A 16,392-nucleotide genomic window follows, 5' to 3' on the forward strand; every position below is an offset into this window, starting at 1 on the left:
CCGTATAGAACCCAGTCAGACACACACTGCTCCCTCATTCGGGGGGCGGCTGTGTGTGTGTGTACGTGTGTGTGTGTGTGTGTGTGTGTGTGTGTGTGTGTGTGTGTGTGTGTCGCTCTGATCTATTTAACATCCCATCGTCGTCTGCTCTTAAAGGAGCCGCGCTCCCGGTTTTGCCCGCCGGTCGTTTCTATTTCAGAGACCCCCATCAGAGACGTTAGTTGTCTTCTGTGTGAGAGGTCTCTTCGGATTAACAGACGTAACGGATTAACAAAATAATCTTGAAGGTGGTGTTCAGCTGTCAAGTGCAACTCAGTAACTGCTGTGGCCTAAAGAAAAGGCTTGGCTACTAACTTCACACTAACTAAATGTTTTATTGGATAAAAGTGTCTTAAAAGTGTCTTCATATTTATCTTTTCTCTCTCATATGTACACACACACACACACACACACACACACACACACACACACACACACACACAAAAAAAGAGATCCTAGACATGTTCAAGTAAGAATCAAATACAACAGCAATAATCAACAGAAAGAAAAACTTACAAGGAGAAAGCAACAACATACCCCAGGAGCCAGATTTGTTGATCGAGGAGCAAGATTCCAAAGCATCAATTACGGCTGTATGCAATAAACGTGACAAATCCAGTTTGATTTGAGGTGAAAATAGAATAGTTGTTTACTGGAAGCCACAGCTCCCAAAGACTCACTGACGAAAAAACGTGACGATTAATTTGCTATATACTGAAAAAGACCTTCTAAGATATGTGCATGGAGAGGACAGATAACTAATTTGCAGAACTTAGTCCTGTGACACTTCACCCCGGGGCCATCGTTGTCTAACTTCCCCAGCTATCTTCTGTTCTCAAAACATGACTTCCGACACACAAGCCTCTACTTAATAACACATTACACAACCAGTATTAGTTGTTCCTGAGCATAAGGTACATTTACATTTACATTTATGGCATTTAGCAGATGCCTTTATCCAAAGCGACTTACAACAAATACATTTGTTTAAGTAAGTGACATAACTGCGATATATGTTTAAACCTTCTGGTACATACATTTTAGACATAGACATAGTTGGTCACAACAAAGTGTAAGAAATAATATGAATGGAAGTTCAATAAGAGGTCAAGACAGACATCTATTCACAGGACCAATTCCTGTGATTCAGATTCCTTCACTGTCAAATCCTTGAAAAATCCCTACCTACCTGGAACACAGACAATGACATTGCATTGCTAAAATAACTTATTAGGCCAATAATGGCAAAAACTGTATCCAACCACAGCCATCCCCTGCACCAAATAGCTATATTCCATTTGATGGAGTTTGTAACGGAAATTCCTGGGCAAGAGTCTTTATGTATAATACATTCATGTGGAGGTAGAGACGCGCACACACACACACACACACACACACACACACACATACATGTACACATGCACACGCACACGCAATAACGTCATTGACTGCTGAGTGAACCAACCGCCCCCACACGGTTTCTCACAGTGTTGTTCTATCAGGCTGTCTTCTGTAAATCACCCACAGGGGCTTTCTGATGGAGGCTCAGGCCAGCTGGACACACACACCACACACCACACACCACACACCACACACCCACACACACACACACACACACACAATCGATCAATCAATCAAATTCTATTTATATAGCACTTCAAAACGAAAAATGGTGGGCCTGCTGTGAGTGGTTGGGTTATCAGCCGACCCAGAGGATGTTGGCCAGACCAGGCCTTACATCAGACACACGAAGAGCAGAGGCCAGCCCCTTCACAACCGCAAGACCTTCTTTACCTGTGTGTGTGTGTTTCCCTGTGTGTGGTTGACCTGTGTGTGGTTGACCTGTGTGTGTTGACCTGTGTGCGTTTCCCTGTGTGTGTGTTGACCTGTGATCCTGATTACACCAACACCGTTATGTGGGTTTGTTTATCGTGACTAACGAGCTTTGTCATGTGACACAATAATTTAGACTGTTGACAGAGTCGTTCCTGGGCGGCTTGCTTGTAATCCATACCAAAGAGGATTGATCTTCTTCTTCTTGGTGAGGCTAAAGGCTAAATATACTGGCTAGAGAAGAGGTGAGGGAGGGGGGAGAGGGGAGAGGGGGGAGAGGAGGGGGATGGGGTAGAGGGGGGGGTCAGCCCTGGTAAGAGAAGACTGTTGTGAAGACAAAGCACTGCTACAAAACGTTTTATTTGCTAATCACCCCCTCCAAATACTCTCCTAAAATCAGACCTGGGTTCATAAATGTATGATACAATACTTTTCAAATACTTTAAGCGTTTGCTTGAGTCTGGCTGGAGTGCAGGACGGGCAGGGTTTGCACTTCTGGGACGAGCTATCCCATTGGTTCAGACGAGCTAGCCCATTGGTTCAGTGGTCAAAAGGCAAACTTAATTGATCAAACTATTATACATCAACAACAACAACAACAACAGCAGCCATTGGAGAAAGAACTAGAAGGCTAGAAAAGACAGAAAGAAGCGATATTGTCAGAAATATTGAGCGAGTATAATCTTTTTGTTCTGTGCAGGGCAGGGCAGGTGCTGGTCTGAGAGAGACCAAGGCAGGACAGGGCTCTCTCTCTTCTCTCTCTCTCTCACTTTCTCCAGAGAGATCCGCCTTGTATTGATCCTCAGATGCTTCCTGCCGGAAGGGTGAATGGACGGAAGGCCTCAGGGGGGTAGTGGGCCTCTTCCTTCTCCTCCTCACCCACAGCAGCCCCGGCCTGCACAAACTCACCCTCCACCCCCCTCCCCCCACCTTTCCTTACCATCCCACTGTCCTGTTCACCCCTCCCTCTCCTTAACGCCCCACCCTCCATCCCTCTGTCTCTTAACCGCCCCTCTTTCCATCCCCCCTCACCCTCCCCCTCTCAGTCCCCCTCCCCTCCCCTCAGTCCCCTAAGGAGATAGGAGAAAGAAATCTCATTTTGAGTTGATTTCCTGTGAAAGCGTCTAAAGTGGTTGAAAGGGCGATCGGCCTCCTGGGGGTGTTTGAGGGTTCGGCTCTATGAGCTGTCCAACCTCACAGCCCCGCCCACTCCTTCTGTACCCCATAGAAACATTCCTGGGAGACGAGGCAGTATTCAACCATATTCTGGAGGAGCAGATCTAATAGATGGATGGCAAACCTGGTTTCATAAAACGGTGTGTGTGTGTCTCCATTTTTGGACTTCTAAGTCCATAATTTAAAGCCATAGATTCTTGAAGAATATAACTTAAAATGCCTCATGAGCTTAGTTCAACGGTTTTACCCAATCAGAACCAAACATATAAGCTTGTTTGACTACATTGTTTGTTTACACACAGTATAGCTTGGTTACAACCGTCATTCTGATCTCACGGGTGGTCAGTCCTCTCATCTACAGCTCCTTCTATCTAGGAATTTGAGAGTGGTTCCATTTCTTCAGCCCCGCCCCTCAGCTGTTTACCCAAAAAAGTGGCGGGGGGAATCGCAGGACGTAAGTTTGTTGGAAATCTTCCACCTCTGACCACCGTGGCGAAATTCAGTTCAAAGTCCCAAACAACAACAACACCACCGCCGGCAGGAACGTGTTTATATACAAACCAAGTGTCGGGTAGGACACTCCATTTTAGGAGCTGCTTTTTCTGACCAAAACAGCTTTTGGAAATAAAATATTTCTTTCAAGGGATCTCATTCTCTGATTGCTACCGATTTACACAGTCATTACAACCATTGGGAAGCTTTTAGAAAGCTTGAATGTTCCATACTGGACCTTTAAAAGTACATTTCTAAAGCTCCTGTTTATCATAAAAGGGCTGGTGATGGAGGATGCCTCTTGCCTCTGTACTGCAGACAGAAGTCAAGGAACGTAGGAGCGTGAGAGGGGGGAGAGACACAGAGAGAGAGAGAGAGAGCAAGGAGGTCACAGTGAGAAAGGAGAGATAGTACAGTAGGAAGACAAGAGAAGGAGGGATGGGGAATGAGAGGTGAAAAAATCTCCCTCAATCCCAGAACTCTTATGATGACATGTCATCATGTATTCATGAACCGCTCACTAAAGCGTTTGACATCGTGCTCGAGTCCAACCATGAACCCATTGACCCATTTCACTCAAAATGAGTCTGAAGGGTTTCTCTGAGGTGATTGGCTGGCTCCCACAGACAGAAGCAGCCACAGGGAGCCCACCGCTGCATAGTCCTCTGGGTCCCAGGGTTGAGCTGGGGAGGGAATCGGCTCTGGGGCCGGTGAGTGGTGACTGGTGGGCTGGTGGCCCCCCCCGGTCATGCTGAGTCCAGGGCCGTTTTGTTGTCCTAGTCCGTCCCTGGCTGCTCCATATATGGCGTATGAAGGAATGAAGGAGGACTGTGATAATGATGCCAATCTACATCTGAGTCTCAGTGAGCCAACATCAGGCTCACAGTGCCAGCTGCCTCCTTGGGGCAACAGAGGAGATTGTGAGGGGTGATCCTCAAATAACCTGTGTGCGTGCGTGTGTGTGTGTGTGTGTGTGTGTGTGTGTGTGTGAGCATATGTGTGTGTGTGTGAGTATGTGTGTGTGTGTGTGTGTGTAAACAACGCAGAGGAGTAAAACAGGGCAAGAAGAACAGCACCCCCCCCCCCAACTCCCCCCCCACCCCCACCTCCCTCCCTCTCAACTGACACTGGAGGAGGGGAATGAAGGCATGAGAAGCAGAACTGATCCACTGATCCAGACGGATGATCAGATCAGTCGACGCGTCCACCACACGTCTCTGGTCCCGTGGCGAGGCTGGTCAGCCATGCAGGAGGTCAGCGGGTTCCTGCAGCCTTCGCCCGCAGCGACAACGCATGAGCCAGGAAACTGAGCGCCATCCAGACCCACACAGTCACCTCCCATCACCTTTACTGGGGGAGGAGGGGGAGGGAGAGGAGGGGAGGGGAAGAGAAGGGGAGGAAGAGGAGAAGGAGGAAGAGGAGGGGAGGAGGGGTTGGGGAGTCTTCAGCACAGTAAGGGGTGTAAGGGACTGGGGTCACAGCGACTTAGCCAGACGCTGTCAGAGCAAATCAGTGTGCAGGGGAGGGGGGTGGGGGGTGGGGGTGAGGGGGGCAGGGGAGTAGCGGTACAGCGGGAACCACCTGATGGAGTAGGTCTGTTACCATGGTAACGCCCGCGGGGGAAACGGTTGAAGCGACCGCATGCTGTGAGAGAATGAGGAGAATGGAGCGAAAGAGAAAGAGAGATAGAGAGAGAGAGGGGGGGGAGGGGGAGAGAGAGAGAGGGAGGGAGAGAGAGAGAGAGGGGGGAGAGGAGGAGAGAGAGGCGGGGGAGAGAGAGAGAGAGAGAGAGAGAGGGGGGGAGAGGAGGAGAGAGAGAGAGAGAAAGAGGGGGGAAGAGAGGCTCAGTTAGTTCCCTGTAGGAAAATGAAGGGAGAGGTGTTACTGAATGGTGCTGCCGATAAATGAATGACCCCTCCCCCCCCCCCCCCCAAATGCTAAATCTCTGAAGCTTGGAGCTGAAGTACTTAGCTGCCTAAGAGAGGAAATCCTGAATGGAGCTGCTGAATCAGTGAATGAGGTTTCCATGGATACTAAGATATGAATGAGGATGCCTCTGAACTGGGAGGGTTGGGGAAAGCCTTGTACTGGAGGACACTTCCAACAACGATTCAGACCGCGGTTTGACACTGTATCAGTCCACTGACATCAACAAAACGTTGTTATAGTGTTGTGGTTTCATCCAAAACAAGTAATTTTCTTGTGCCGTTTTTGACCGTGATGCACACATACACACACACAAGAAAAGAGAGGGGAAGGTTAGAAAGAGGGACAGACGGACAGATAAACAAAGAGAGAGAGACAGACAGACAGACAGACAGGTCAATAAACAACTTGGGAGGGGGGGGGTGGGGAGTATAACTGCAGTGGTCTCCACTGACTGAATACTGCAGGCAATTTTCCAATACAAATTTGAAATGACTAAAAATGAACCAAATCCCATAAACAAACACTGCCACCTAGTCCACCATGTCTGTACTACTGCTTAACTCATTCTCTGTCCATTCACCAGGACCACTCTCACTCTCTGTCCATTCACCAGGACCACTCCATCTGCAGTCAACAAATAACATTGACCCATTAGACCCACTTAAATCACAGAGATCATCTTTTACCTCCGAGACGGAAGCACAGGGCTGCTGAACTGATGGTCATCATTTAGGGGGGGGGGGGGGGGGGATAAGGAGGTAGCTGTGCTAGTGTAGCCCCAGTTAGCGGATGTGTGTGTGTGTGTGTGAGTGAGTGAGTCAGTGAGTGTGTGTATGAGTGAGTGAGTGAGTGAGTGTGTGTGTGGTCAGACTGCCGCTTTAATGATTGAGAGAGAAAGGCTTCAGGCTCTGGAACTCTTAAAGGGGAGTCCTCTCATGAATAATACAGCCTAATTCAGTCTCTCAGACAGGCAGAGCCAGTCAGCACTGACACACACACACACACACACACACACACACACACACACACACACACACACACACACACACACACTTTTTACCTGTGCCCGTGATACAATATAATATCAATATTTCAGACAAGAAAAGGCGCCACAAAACACCAGTCAGGTCAAGGTGAATGCATAGACAGTTTATTTAGAATATATGAAAGACAGGGAGTGCAGCTCTACAGCCTTGTCCTACAGGGAGGTGGTTTAGACATAAGCACACATCATACCCACCCACATAACACAACACTCCTTAACCTGTCAGGTTAACTTCTGCAGAAATACACCCCTGCACTTGATGATGTCACCTTCACCATTTTATACTGCAGCAATATAACCCTGAACTTGATGATGTCACCTTCACCATTTTAGCCATCTTTCTAGGAGCCAGTGGTTCTTCCACATAATCTGACCCCATTTTCTTTGAGCAAAAACCGCGAAACTGTGCAAAAATAAAATTCCTCCAAACTTCACAGTATGATTTTTTTGTTTATGTTGCCTTGTGCTCGGATACCAATGTTATTGGAAAACATAAGTGATATTCATCACCTACAACACACAATTTAAGTAAAGTATGAGAATTGCTAAACAGCTAGCTGCAGTATTCAAAACTCACATTGTATTATGTCCCATTCTGGCTACTTTTCTTTATGACATCATCACCCACCTCCCTAAGAACACAACAATATGAAACCGATGCATTCTAACAGAAGACACAAATACCGGGGGTTAAATATTCCTGGCTATCCAGGCAAATGAAGAAAGCAACTACAGGTGTTATGATCATGTACTTTACATGACATGAGCCAATCTCAAGGAGGAGAATCTAAAAAGGAAAGGAAAAACAACTGTTATATCTCGTATATATCTCGTATATATCTCGTATATCTCGTCCCTACAGTATTACCTCTTACAATGTTGTATTATGATCACATCTGTGTATTATGTCACAGAATTCCCCTCAGCCAAACGAATCAATATCAAAGGAGTGGCGGCGAGAATCCCAGATTGCCCCTTTAACGATAACACCAGCCACAATAATTAATCGACATAAAAACTATAATGAATCTGTACGAAGACTAGAATAGATAGAAGCAAGACCTAAACATTGGTCCCTTTGGTACAAGGAAATGGTATGATGTAATCTTTCAATTTGTATTCATACACCACATACTCATTTAGACTTGATGACTGCCGCTATTAAATAATCGACTCTTTAAATGATCTATGCCAGTTAGGCTCAGTTAGTTCCCTGTAGGAAAGTGAAGGGAGAGGTGTTACTGAATGCTGCTGCCGATAAATGAATGATGATTTAAATGATTTACACCAGAGAAGCAGAGAGGACTATCAAAGATCTTAAAGGGGAAGTTCAACCCAAAATCAAAGTTGGTAAGGGATAGTTCACCTTTTTACCCCATATAGCTGTTTTGATGACAGTTTCTCCTTTCAGGGTAAGGAACCATCTGACTATAAGTTGTACAAAAGTGAACTTTCCCTTTAAGACCATTTTTGAGTAAAAAACATCTGACAATTATCTTTAAGCGGATGTTTTTCTAATGCTGCGACATTAGAGAGCAAGCACACCCCTAGTGGGCAGAAACAGCCACAGCAGGAAATGAAGCTGAGAGCCCATCAAGAGTACGATGAAGCTGTCGTTCAATCCTAATCCGGGAACCGCGGTGGTGGAGATGGTTGCGGTTGGGACTTGTCCAAGGCTAGTCTTCCAGTCCGCCCCCAGCCTCATCAGGACCAATCACATCACTGCCAGTCACCATTCCCTTCGTTCTCATGGAAACGGTGCAGGTGATCAGAGTACCTGAAAGAGAGGAAGGGCGGGGCGTTGAGGTGAGGGATGGAGAGAATGTGATAATCCTTTGGTATTCATGGGTTTTAGGGCGTCCATAGTATAGCATTGCATCATATATTCTGGTGTTAGAAGGATTAGTGATTAACATGACCTGGACTACAGTGCCCTGCGTAAGTAATGGGACAGTGAAGCATTTTTTTCTTCATTTAGTAGGAACAATTACTGAGGTTAAAGTAGAGATTCTTTTATTTGATGGTATTTGTGTACAAATTGGTTTCACCGTTTAGAAATTACAACACTTTTTATGCATCGTCCCCCTATTTTAGGGTACCCAAAAGTAATGGGACAACTGGCTTGACAGGTATTTCTGGTCAGGTGTGTTCCGTCCCATCATTTGTGCAGGCATAGTCATAGTGATTCTAGGCTTTGGAGTGTCTCCAAAACAGAGTACTGAGAAAAGAACTATAAAAAATGAATTATTAATTATTATTACTATGAATTATTAATTATTATTACTATTAATGCGAGGGTCTACGGTTGGGGGGTGTCGTGTGCCATCACTTATTGTCTTTCATATTCAGTCATTATGAAACTGTTTTAGACTGTAACAGTGACTAAGGGCTATACCAACCAAGCGGAACTTAATTTTATTATCTACGGCTTTCTCTTGCACTATTGGTCTGTATTGCTTGGGTTTTACTTGAATAGTGCTTTAATCATCTATTACCATTGCTTGTATCATGTTAACATGTAGGCTACTGCTGTTTATTTATTGTTTTCCTATTTCACTTTTCTTCTATTGTACTATTGTTTCTCAGACTTTTTATGTACAGCACTTTGAGCTGCAGTCTCTGTACGAAAATGTGCTCTATAAATAAATTTATTATTATTATTACTATTATTATAATGCATGAATATACAGAAATTGAAATAGAACATCAAGGATTTCTAGACATGGAACTGATGTAACAATTGACAATGATGTAACAAAAGAGGACCTAGCAACTGAGGTTCTGAATTCCGGTTCCAAATGACATTCATTTCCCCTGACATTCATTCTGCATTTCATCTCATTGATATCCGCATTGGGTGTGCAACAGAGCTTATTATATATTTTAACTACGTTTTTTTGTCCAGTTTTATTTTACTCTTGTGTAGTTTGAGAGAACTTAACATCAGACATGAATTCCAGTGTGCCTAATTACCCGATGGCCTCCTTGTATGTGGGAGATCTCCACCAGGATATCACAGAGGCAATGCTGCATGAGAAATTCAGCCCTGCTGCTCCAATTCACTCTATTCGAGTGTGCAGGGACATCATCACTGGCCGATCCCTTGGATATGCCTTTGTCAACTTTCAACGGCAAGCTGACGCCGAGCTTGTCCTGGACACCATGAACTTTGACGCGGTCAGAGGAAGACCTATGCGCATCATGTGGTCTCAGCGTGACCCTTCTCTGAGGAACAGTGGGGTTGGCAACATCTTCATCAAGAACTTGGAGAAGTCTATTGACAGCAACGCTCTCTACGACACCTTCTCTGCCTTTGGGAACGTTCTATCCTGCAAGGTGCCCCTTTTATTTATTCTTCCTGTAAAGTATATCGTATTGTAATGCATTTGTGCATGAAATGTTCTATATAAGTTAAGTTTGTTTTGTTTTGAAGGTGGTTTGTGATGAGAATGGCTCCAAAGGCTACGGCTTTGTGCACTTTGAGACCCAGGAGGCTGCTGGAAGAGCCATCGATGGACTGAACGGCATGCTGCTCAATGACAAAAAAGTGTTTGTTGGACACTTCAAATCTCGCCAAGAACCAGAGGCTAAACTTGGAGCCAGGGCCAGAGAGTTCACTAACGTCTACATCAAAAACTTTGGAGAGGACATGGACGACCGTAAACTGGCGGAGAGGTTTGAAAAGTACGGCCCGGCCCTGAGTGTCCGGGTCATGACTGATAACAGTGGAAAGTCCAGGGGTTTCGGCTTTGTCAACTTCCAAAGGCATGAGGACGCCCAGAAGGCCGTTGATGACATGAATGGTAAAACCCTTAATGGGAAGCGGGTCCATGTGGGCCGTGCCCAGACGAAAGGAGAGCGCCAGACTGAGCTGAAGCGCCCATTTGAGCACAAGAAGCAGGACCGCAGGACCAGATACAAGGTGTGTGACCTTGCTAACACTAACACAGGTTCATAGTAAATGATAATGATTATCTGAGGGGTTGAAAATCATCTCACTAAACAGGGTTTCTCTCCACCAGGGTGTCAATCTGTGTGTGAAGAACCTGGATAATAGCTTGGATGACGAGGACCTGCACAAGGTGTTCTCCTCCTTCGGATCAATCACCAGCGCAAAGGTGGTGATGGAGGGTGGACGCAGCCAGGGCTACGGCTTTGTGCGCTTCTCCTCCCCTGAGGCGGCCACCAAGGCTGTGACTGAGATGAACGGCCGCATCGTGGCCACCAAGCCCCTGTACGTGGTCCTGGCCATGCGCAAGGAGGAGCGCCAGGCCCACACCACCAACCAGCGCATGCAGAGGACGGCCAGCGTCCTCAACCCCTACCAGCCTGCTCCACCATTCTGCATTCCAAAGGCCCAGACCTGTGCTGCCTCCTACCTCACCAACCAGCTGGCTGGACAGAAATCTGACCCTATCCCAGCTCCAAGCTGCTGAGAAGCGGGATGGAGGTCCGGACTTTGAAACCTGCTTCACCGAAGAACACAGCAAAATATATTTTAACATTGAAAAAATTAAAACTCTCAAAATATGGCAAAATTATTATTACAATTTGTTTGGTTTTTTATTAGAAATAGAACATGATTGATACGCTGGACCTTATTGATAAAAGTAAAAAAAAAAAAAGTTTATTTCAATATAGAAAACCTAGGTTTGATATGTAGAGATTAAATGCATTACGGTTTTACAACCTTTTACTGTATCAGTGCTCAGAACATCAACCGTTGTACAGAGACTTTGTAGATGGATTTTGGTGGCACCAAACTTGATTTCAACGTGTATAACTATTTACAGTTGAATGAGCCTGGCGGACATCCTGAAGAAGTCGCACCCTCACCATTTGTCAATTCCTTTGCGATCGTAATGTGTCTGAAGAAACAGCACCCTCGCCATTCCTTTGCGATTGTAATGTGTCTCACACCTTGTCCTTTGTTGGGAATGATATTTAAGGAGAGGGACAGCGAGATATTTTGGGTTAGGCCCGTCACAGGCACCACTCCCCCCCCCCCCCCCGTGTTGTCCTTGACAGCTGTAAATTGTTTGATTTCAAATCCAAACTTTTGGAGTGTAGAACCGGAAGGAGAAAAAAACCACTTCAGTGTCTCCTACGCAGGACGTGGTCTCTTGTTTCCTCTGAAATGAACGAACAGAAGAGGAAGTTCACACTAATCTCCAGTAGATACTAAGGAGTGAAGCTCTTCATGGTTCCAGTCTCTGAGACCACAGTCACCCTGTATGTCCTCTGCTAGTGTGGGGGAGACAGCCTCATCAACTAAACACATGTATGGGTTATCATAGATCAGGGTTGGGGGCCAATCACTTTTTCCAGAAGTGAATTGAATTCCAATTCGGTTATTAAAAAAAGCTTTGGAATTCGGAATTGGGGGTTTCAAAACACTTCCTTATAAAAAAAAAAAAAAAAAAAAAAAAAAAAAAGAGGAATTCGCCACAACTCCCGTCATAGAGGATTGAAAACACACTCACTTTTTAGCACAGAAGGCAGTGCAGTCTCGGCCGATGCTCTCACTCCAGGCCGTCTTGTACAGCACCTGACACACACAGGAACAACATGCTATGGTGATGACTGGGGCACTGGCGTAGAACCGGGGAGGCAGAACTCAGAGGATGGGCTCACTGACACATGTTTGATACCATTCCTCATCCCGTTCCACGCATTACTGTGAGCCCGTCCTCCGATTTCTACCCGTTTCCATGGACATTGAAGGAGCACAGAATACGAAAACATGGCCAGCAACATGACAATCCAACCATATTGTATTTCTTAGCCTCGTCGGCTATTCAACAGGTTGAGGGCTTACTCACCAGGAACACCAGGCAGTGCAGGAAGAGGGTATAGAAAAAAGCAATGGTTCTGGCCATCTTATTGGACAGAATACCACGGCCCTGAAAAACACACCAGGGAACAGTTAGGGCAGGGCTGAATACTCAAGCGTTGTGCGTGTGTGTGCGTGTGTGTGCGTGTGTATGCGCATGCACGTGCGTGTGTGCGCGTGTGTGTGTCTGTATGTTTGTGTGATGAGTGTGTGTGTGTGTGTGTGAGTGTGTCTCACCAGGCTGAGTGTAGCCTTATCCCAGGGGCTGAGGCTCAGGTACCTGCGCTGACGTTCCTGAAAACACACACATTTAGTCCAAACAGGAGAGGCAACTTTATTCAACAGTGTGAGTGCTGTAGTCTTTTTGTGTGTGTGTGTGTGTGTGTGTGTGTTTCCTCTTACTCTCTTGCTGAAGGAGGCGAAGGGGTCCAGTCTCTCTTCATACTGGGAGGAGTAGCGCATCACCGTGTCATCGTTGCCTCCGGCCTGCAGGGGGAGACAGAGGGAGAGTTGGTCAAGGGGACCAGTCCCAATCATTTGAAAATGCACCCTTCCTTCCACCCTGTCTAACACAGTTGGAGAGGTGAAAGTAAGGGTACCACTAAATTGTGTTCAGAATTAATATTAACCCGTCTGATTGCTGTCAGCGACTCTCCTATGGGTCATAAGTCAAGTCTCCAAATGGCTTCTAAACATGGTCTTGTTTAGTCTAAACATACACCTACCCTGTTGTGAATTCATTGCCTATCACCCAAAACAACAGATGGTTTGCACCAAGGACAAAGTCGATAAAGCTGTGAGTTCCACACAGACACACACGCATGCACGCACACACGCACACACACACTCACTCTGCCAGGGTAACTCTGTAGGAACTTGATCTTCTCATAGAGCTTGATGTTGTCTGCACGCAGGCTGTCCAACTCACTCTGCAGGGCCTGCATGGTCTGCTGGACAGAACGATTCTCCTGGAGAGAGAGAGAGAGGGAGGGAGAGAGAGAGAGAGGGAGAGAGAGAGAGGAGGGTGTGATGGAGTGAGGGAGGGAAAACATGAAGGAGGGTGAGAAAGTGGGAGTTTTGTGTTTGTGTGACATAAGGAATTGTGTGTTTGTGTGTGTGTTATTGTGTGACAAGGGGACTCACAGCCTCCAGCTCCTGATTGCGAGAGCGGAACCTCTCCCTTTGGCTGGAGATGATGGAGAGCAGAGAGTCCATCTGCCCCTGAGGCAGGTTAGCCTGGGGGGCTACACCCAGACCTGGGGAGGGACACAGCATCTTTACACTTAAACTTACTCACTCACTCACTCACACACACACACACACACACACACACACACACACACACACACTCACACTCTTGTGCTTGGACATAGGAATGAGACACAGCCCTGTCTCTCTCTCTCACACACACTCTCTCTCACACACACACACGGCGGCGTACCTGTGAACATGGCGGTGGCCTCCTTGATGGGGTCAGGGATGCTGTCCAGGTTGGTGAGGTGGTCGGAGCCCTCTGCGTCGGGCCGGGGGAGCGAGGACATGGTCTGGATGGTGCTCAGGTCCCGCTCCAGCTGCACGATCAGCTCCTTCTGCTCCGCGCTGGTACGCACCGCAGACGAGAACTCCAGCTGAAGCTCAGTGTAGCGTCCTGTAGAAAAGAGACACATACTGTTCATAGAAAGACAGACACTTGTGCTTGGACATGGGAGTGAGACCCAGGTCTCACTCACTGACACACACAGTAACATCCTCAGTCACTTACCTGTGGCAGATTCCAACACCCGAGTTCTCCAATATTCCATGACATGATGATCAAGACGTTTCCATCAACGGCAAAGGAAGAGCACTTACCAGGGCAAACAGGAACCGGTGGATGGACTTGAGGGGGAAAAACGGAAATAGTTTTCTGTTTTATTTCAACGGCTCACGTCGTAGAAGAGAAGGAAAAGCCTGCCTGGTACACCGACGCTCCCCAGGGCTTTAATACCTCACCTCACCACACCATGTTTGATATGTTTTGTGGATGAGATGAGTGCAGTGATGTCATGTATATGTATATACTAGGCGTTTTGTGTTTCATACACACCAAGCTTCTCTCTGGCTCTGTTTGGATACGATTCAAATGCACCCCCCCCGCCCCGACCCCACCCTCTCCTTCAATCAACTGTTTGGAATGTGGTAATTTCCGCCTCCGCCCCCCCCCCCCCCCCCCAGTTAGGGGTTAAGTGCCTTGCTCAAGGGCCCAACGGCAGCGGTAGGCACCTTAGATATAATGCCACCAACTGGCTCAGCAACCCTCCAGTCACCAGCTCACATCCTGATGATTGAGGAGAGCAATGCAGTGACAACGCTTATGATAAACCAACCCAATCACGTCAGATCACTGTTTTCTTAAAGGAAGGATGGATGGATTTCAAAAGTATTCAAACAGAGTGTCTCTATTTCTCTCTCTCAAGAGGCTGACTTTCTAATTGACTCTCAAGTCAGTTAAAGACAATCAAGGAGGGATCAGCTGTCAGGGTCAGGCTCTGGGGGTCAGGGTCAGGCTCTGGGGGTCAGGGTCGGGTTCTGGGTCAGGCTCTGGGTCAGGCTCTGGGGGTCAGGGTCAGGCTCTGGGGGTCAGGGTCAGGCTCTGGGGGTCAGGGTTCAGGGTCAGGCTCTGGGGGTCAGGGTTCAGGGTCTGGGGGTCAGGGGTCAGGGTCAGGCTCTGGGGTTTAGAGAATCACATCAGAATGCTGCCGCTTCTTTATTAAGAGACACACAGGACGTCAGCCACCGCCACACGGGACTGAGCAGCGAGAGGTGAGAGCTGAACAAAAAGAAAGTCACGACGCTATTCGTGTTTGTATAAAAGAGATTTACTTCAGTTATCACACCTAGGGTGCAAGTGAATAATAATGATGTTAATCATAATAATAATAATAACAACAATACATTGTGAAATTTTCTTACAGTGATATTGCTGCTTCCTGTTGCTGTATAAGGGACTGTCTTTACAGTGCTGAGAAAAAAACCAACATGACTCAACATTAGAAAAACAGAAAGAAAACAGATATATGTAGAAGGGGAGAAGACAGGAGAGAACCCAAGCCTTGAAGATGAACGAAAAGGATTTGTTTTTAAGAATATGTCTGAAGCAGCAGCAACAGTGCTGGGGAAACGATCTCAAAACAAGACCTTTCAACCACCCCTAAACGACAATACAACCTTATAAACGAAAATACGTACGCACACACACACACACACACAGAGGGGAAGAGGTTGTCACTATGAGAACATTTCCAAACTGATGACGACGACGACGACTAGACTGGTTTAGAGCCAATCGTAATGCTTCACTCTGAGTCGAACCAATCGGTTCAAGCCACAAAAAAAGCATCTTAAAGCTTTCTGAGGGGGTAAAGGTCACGTACCCCTTTTGGTTTACCCTAGCCTCTGTGCTGATCTGAACAGGGTGGAAGGGAAGTTACTGGGCTTAATGGTAACCATTAACCATGAAGGGGCTACGGAAGCTGTGAACAAAACTATAGTTCCTCCCAAAAGTAGACATTTCTGTTCTGCCAGGGTCTTCACACTGAGAAACATCAGAAATGTCAACACAACCATTAAAAAAAAAAACCTTCATCATATCTGAATGATAATTTCAATATTTGGCATTTTTCTTGTTGTAAACCTGTAGCTGCAACTATATCTTCAGTAAAAAAAAACAAAAAAAAACGGTAATTTTCATATAAAGATTTGCTCTCTCAATGATATTATCCTTCACACTTCGCAGTTATGAAACGTATTTCATAGAAAGCGACACCTTGCTTGGGATATGTGGATTTTGTGCAGTGTGCTTTTACCACATGGTGTGTTTAAAGCCACCATCCGTAATCCTTTTAATATTCTTGAAGAATCAAATGTGTACACATCTTACATTTATATATCCATAAAAGGGCTTCATGAATTACGGATGGTGGCTTTAAAAGGGTATGGGGAAGAAGCAGGAAGTCCATGTCGTGAAATTCAGTGTCCTCCCTGCTCGATTCATGGACAGCTACAT

The 16,392-nt window shown here is 46.4% G+C and overlaps 2 protein-coding genes across 2 annotated transcripts; one reads left to right on the forward strand and one right to left on the reverse strand.

Moving 5' to 3' along the window:
- Positions 1–6,603: 6,603 nt before the first annotated feature.
- Positions 6,604–14,452, reverse strand: cux1b (cut-like homeobox 1b). Its single transcript, XM_083680911.1, has 8 exons — positions 13,789–14,452; positions 13,491–13,603; positions 13,199–13,315; positions 12,750–12,833; positions 12,585–12,641; positions 12,337–12,417; positions 11,998–12,062; positions 6,604–8,291 (listed from the first exon to the last, which is right to left on the reverse strand). Exons 1-8 carry the CDS (start codon positions 14,093–14,095, stop codon positions 8,234–8,236), a joined length of 882 nt encoding a protein of 293 aa, XP_083537037.1. The 5' UTR covers positions 14,096–14,452; the 3' UTR covers positions 6,604–8,233.
- Positions 9,464–10,950, forward strand: LOC310812083 (polyadenylate-binding protein 1A-like; the record flags this gene model as incomplete). Its single annotated transcript, XM_083680502.1, has 3 exons — positions 9,464–9,850; positions 9,948–10,436; positions 10,537–10,950. 3 exons carry the CDS (start codon positions 9,464–9,466, stop codon positions 10,948–10,950), a joined length of 1,290 nt encoding a protein of 429 aa, XP_083536628.1.
- Positions 14,453–16,392: the final 1,940 nt, after the last annotated feature.

This window comes from Argentina silus (genome assembly GCF_951799395.1).
Source record: "Argentina silus genome assembly, chromosome: 11".
NCBI classification, from domain to species: Eukaryota; Metazoa; Chordata; class Actinopteri; order Argentiniformes; family Argentinidae; genus Argentina; species Argentina silus.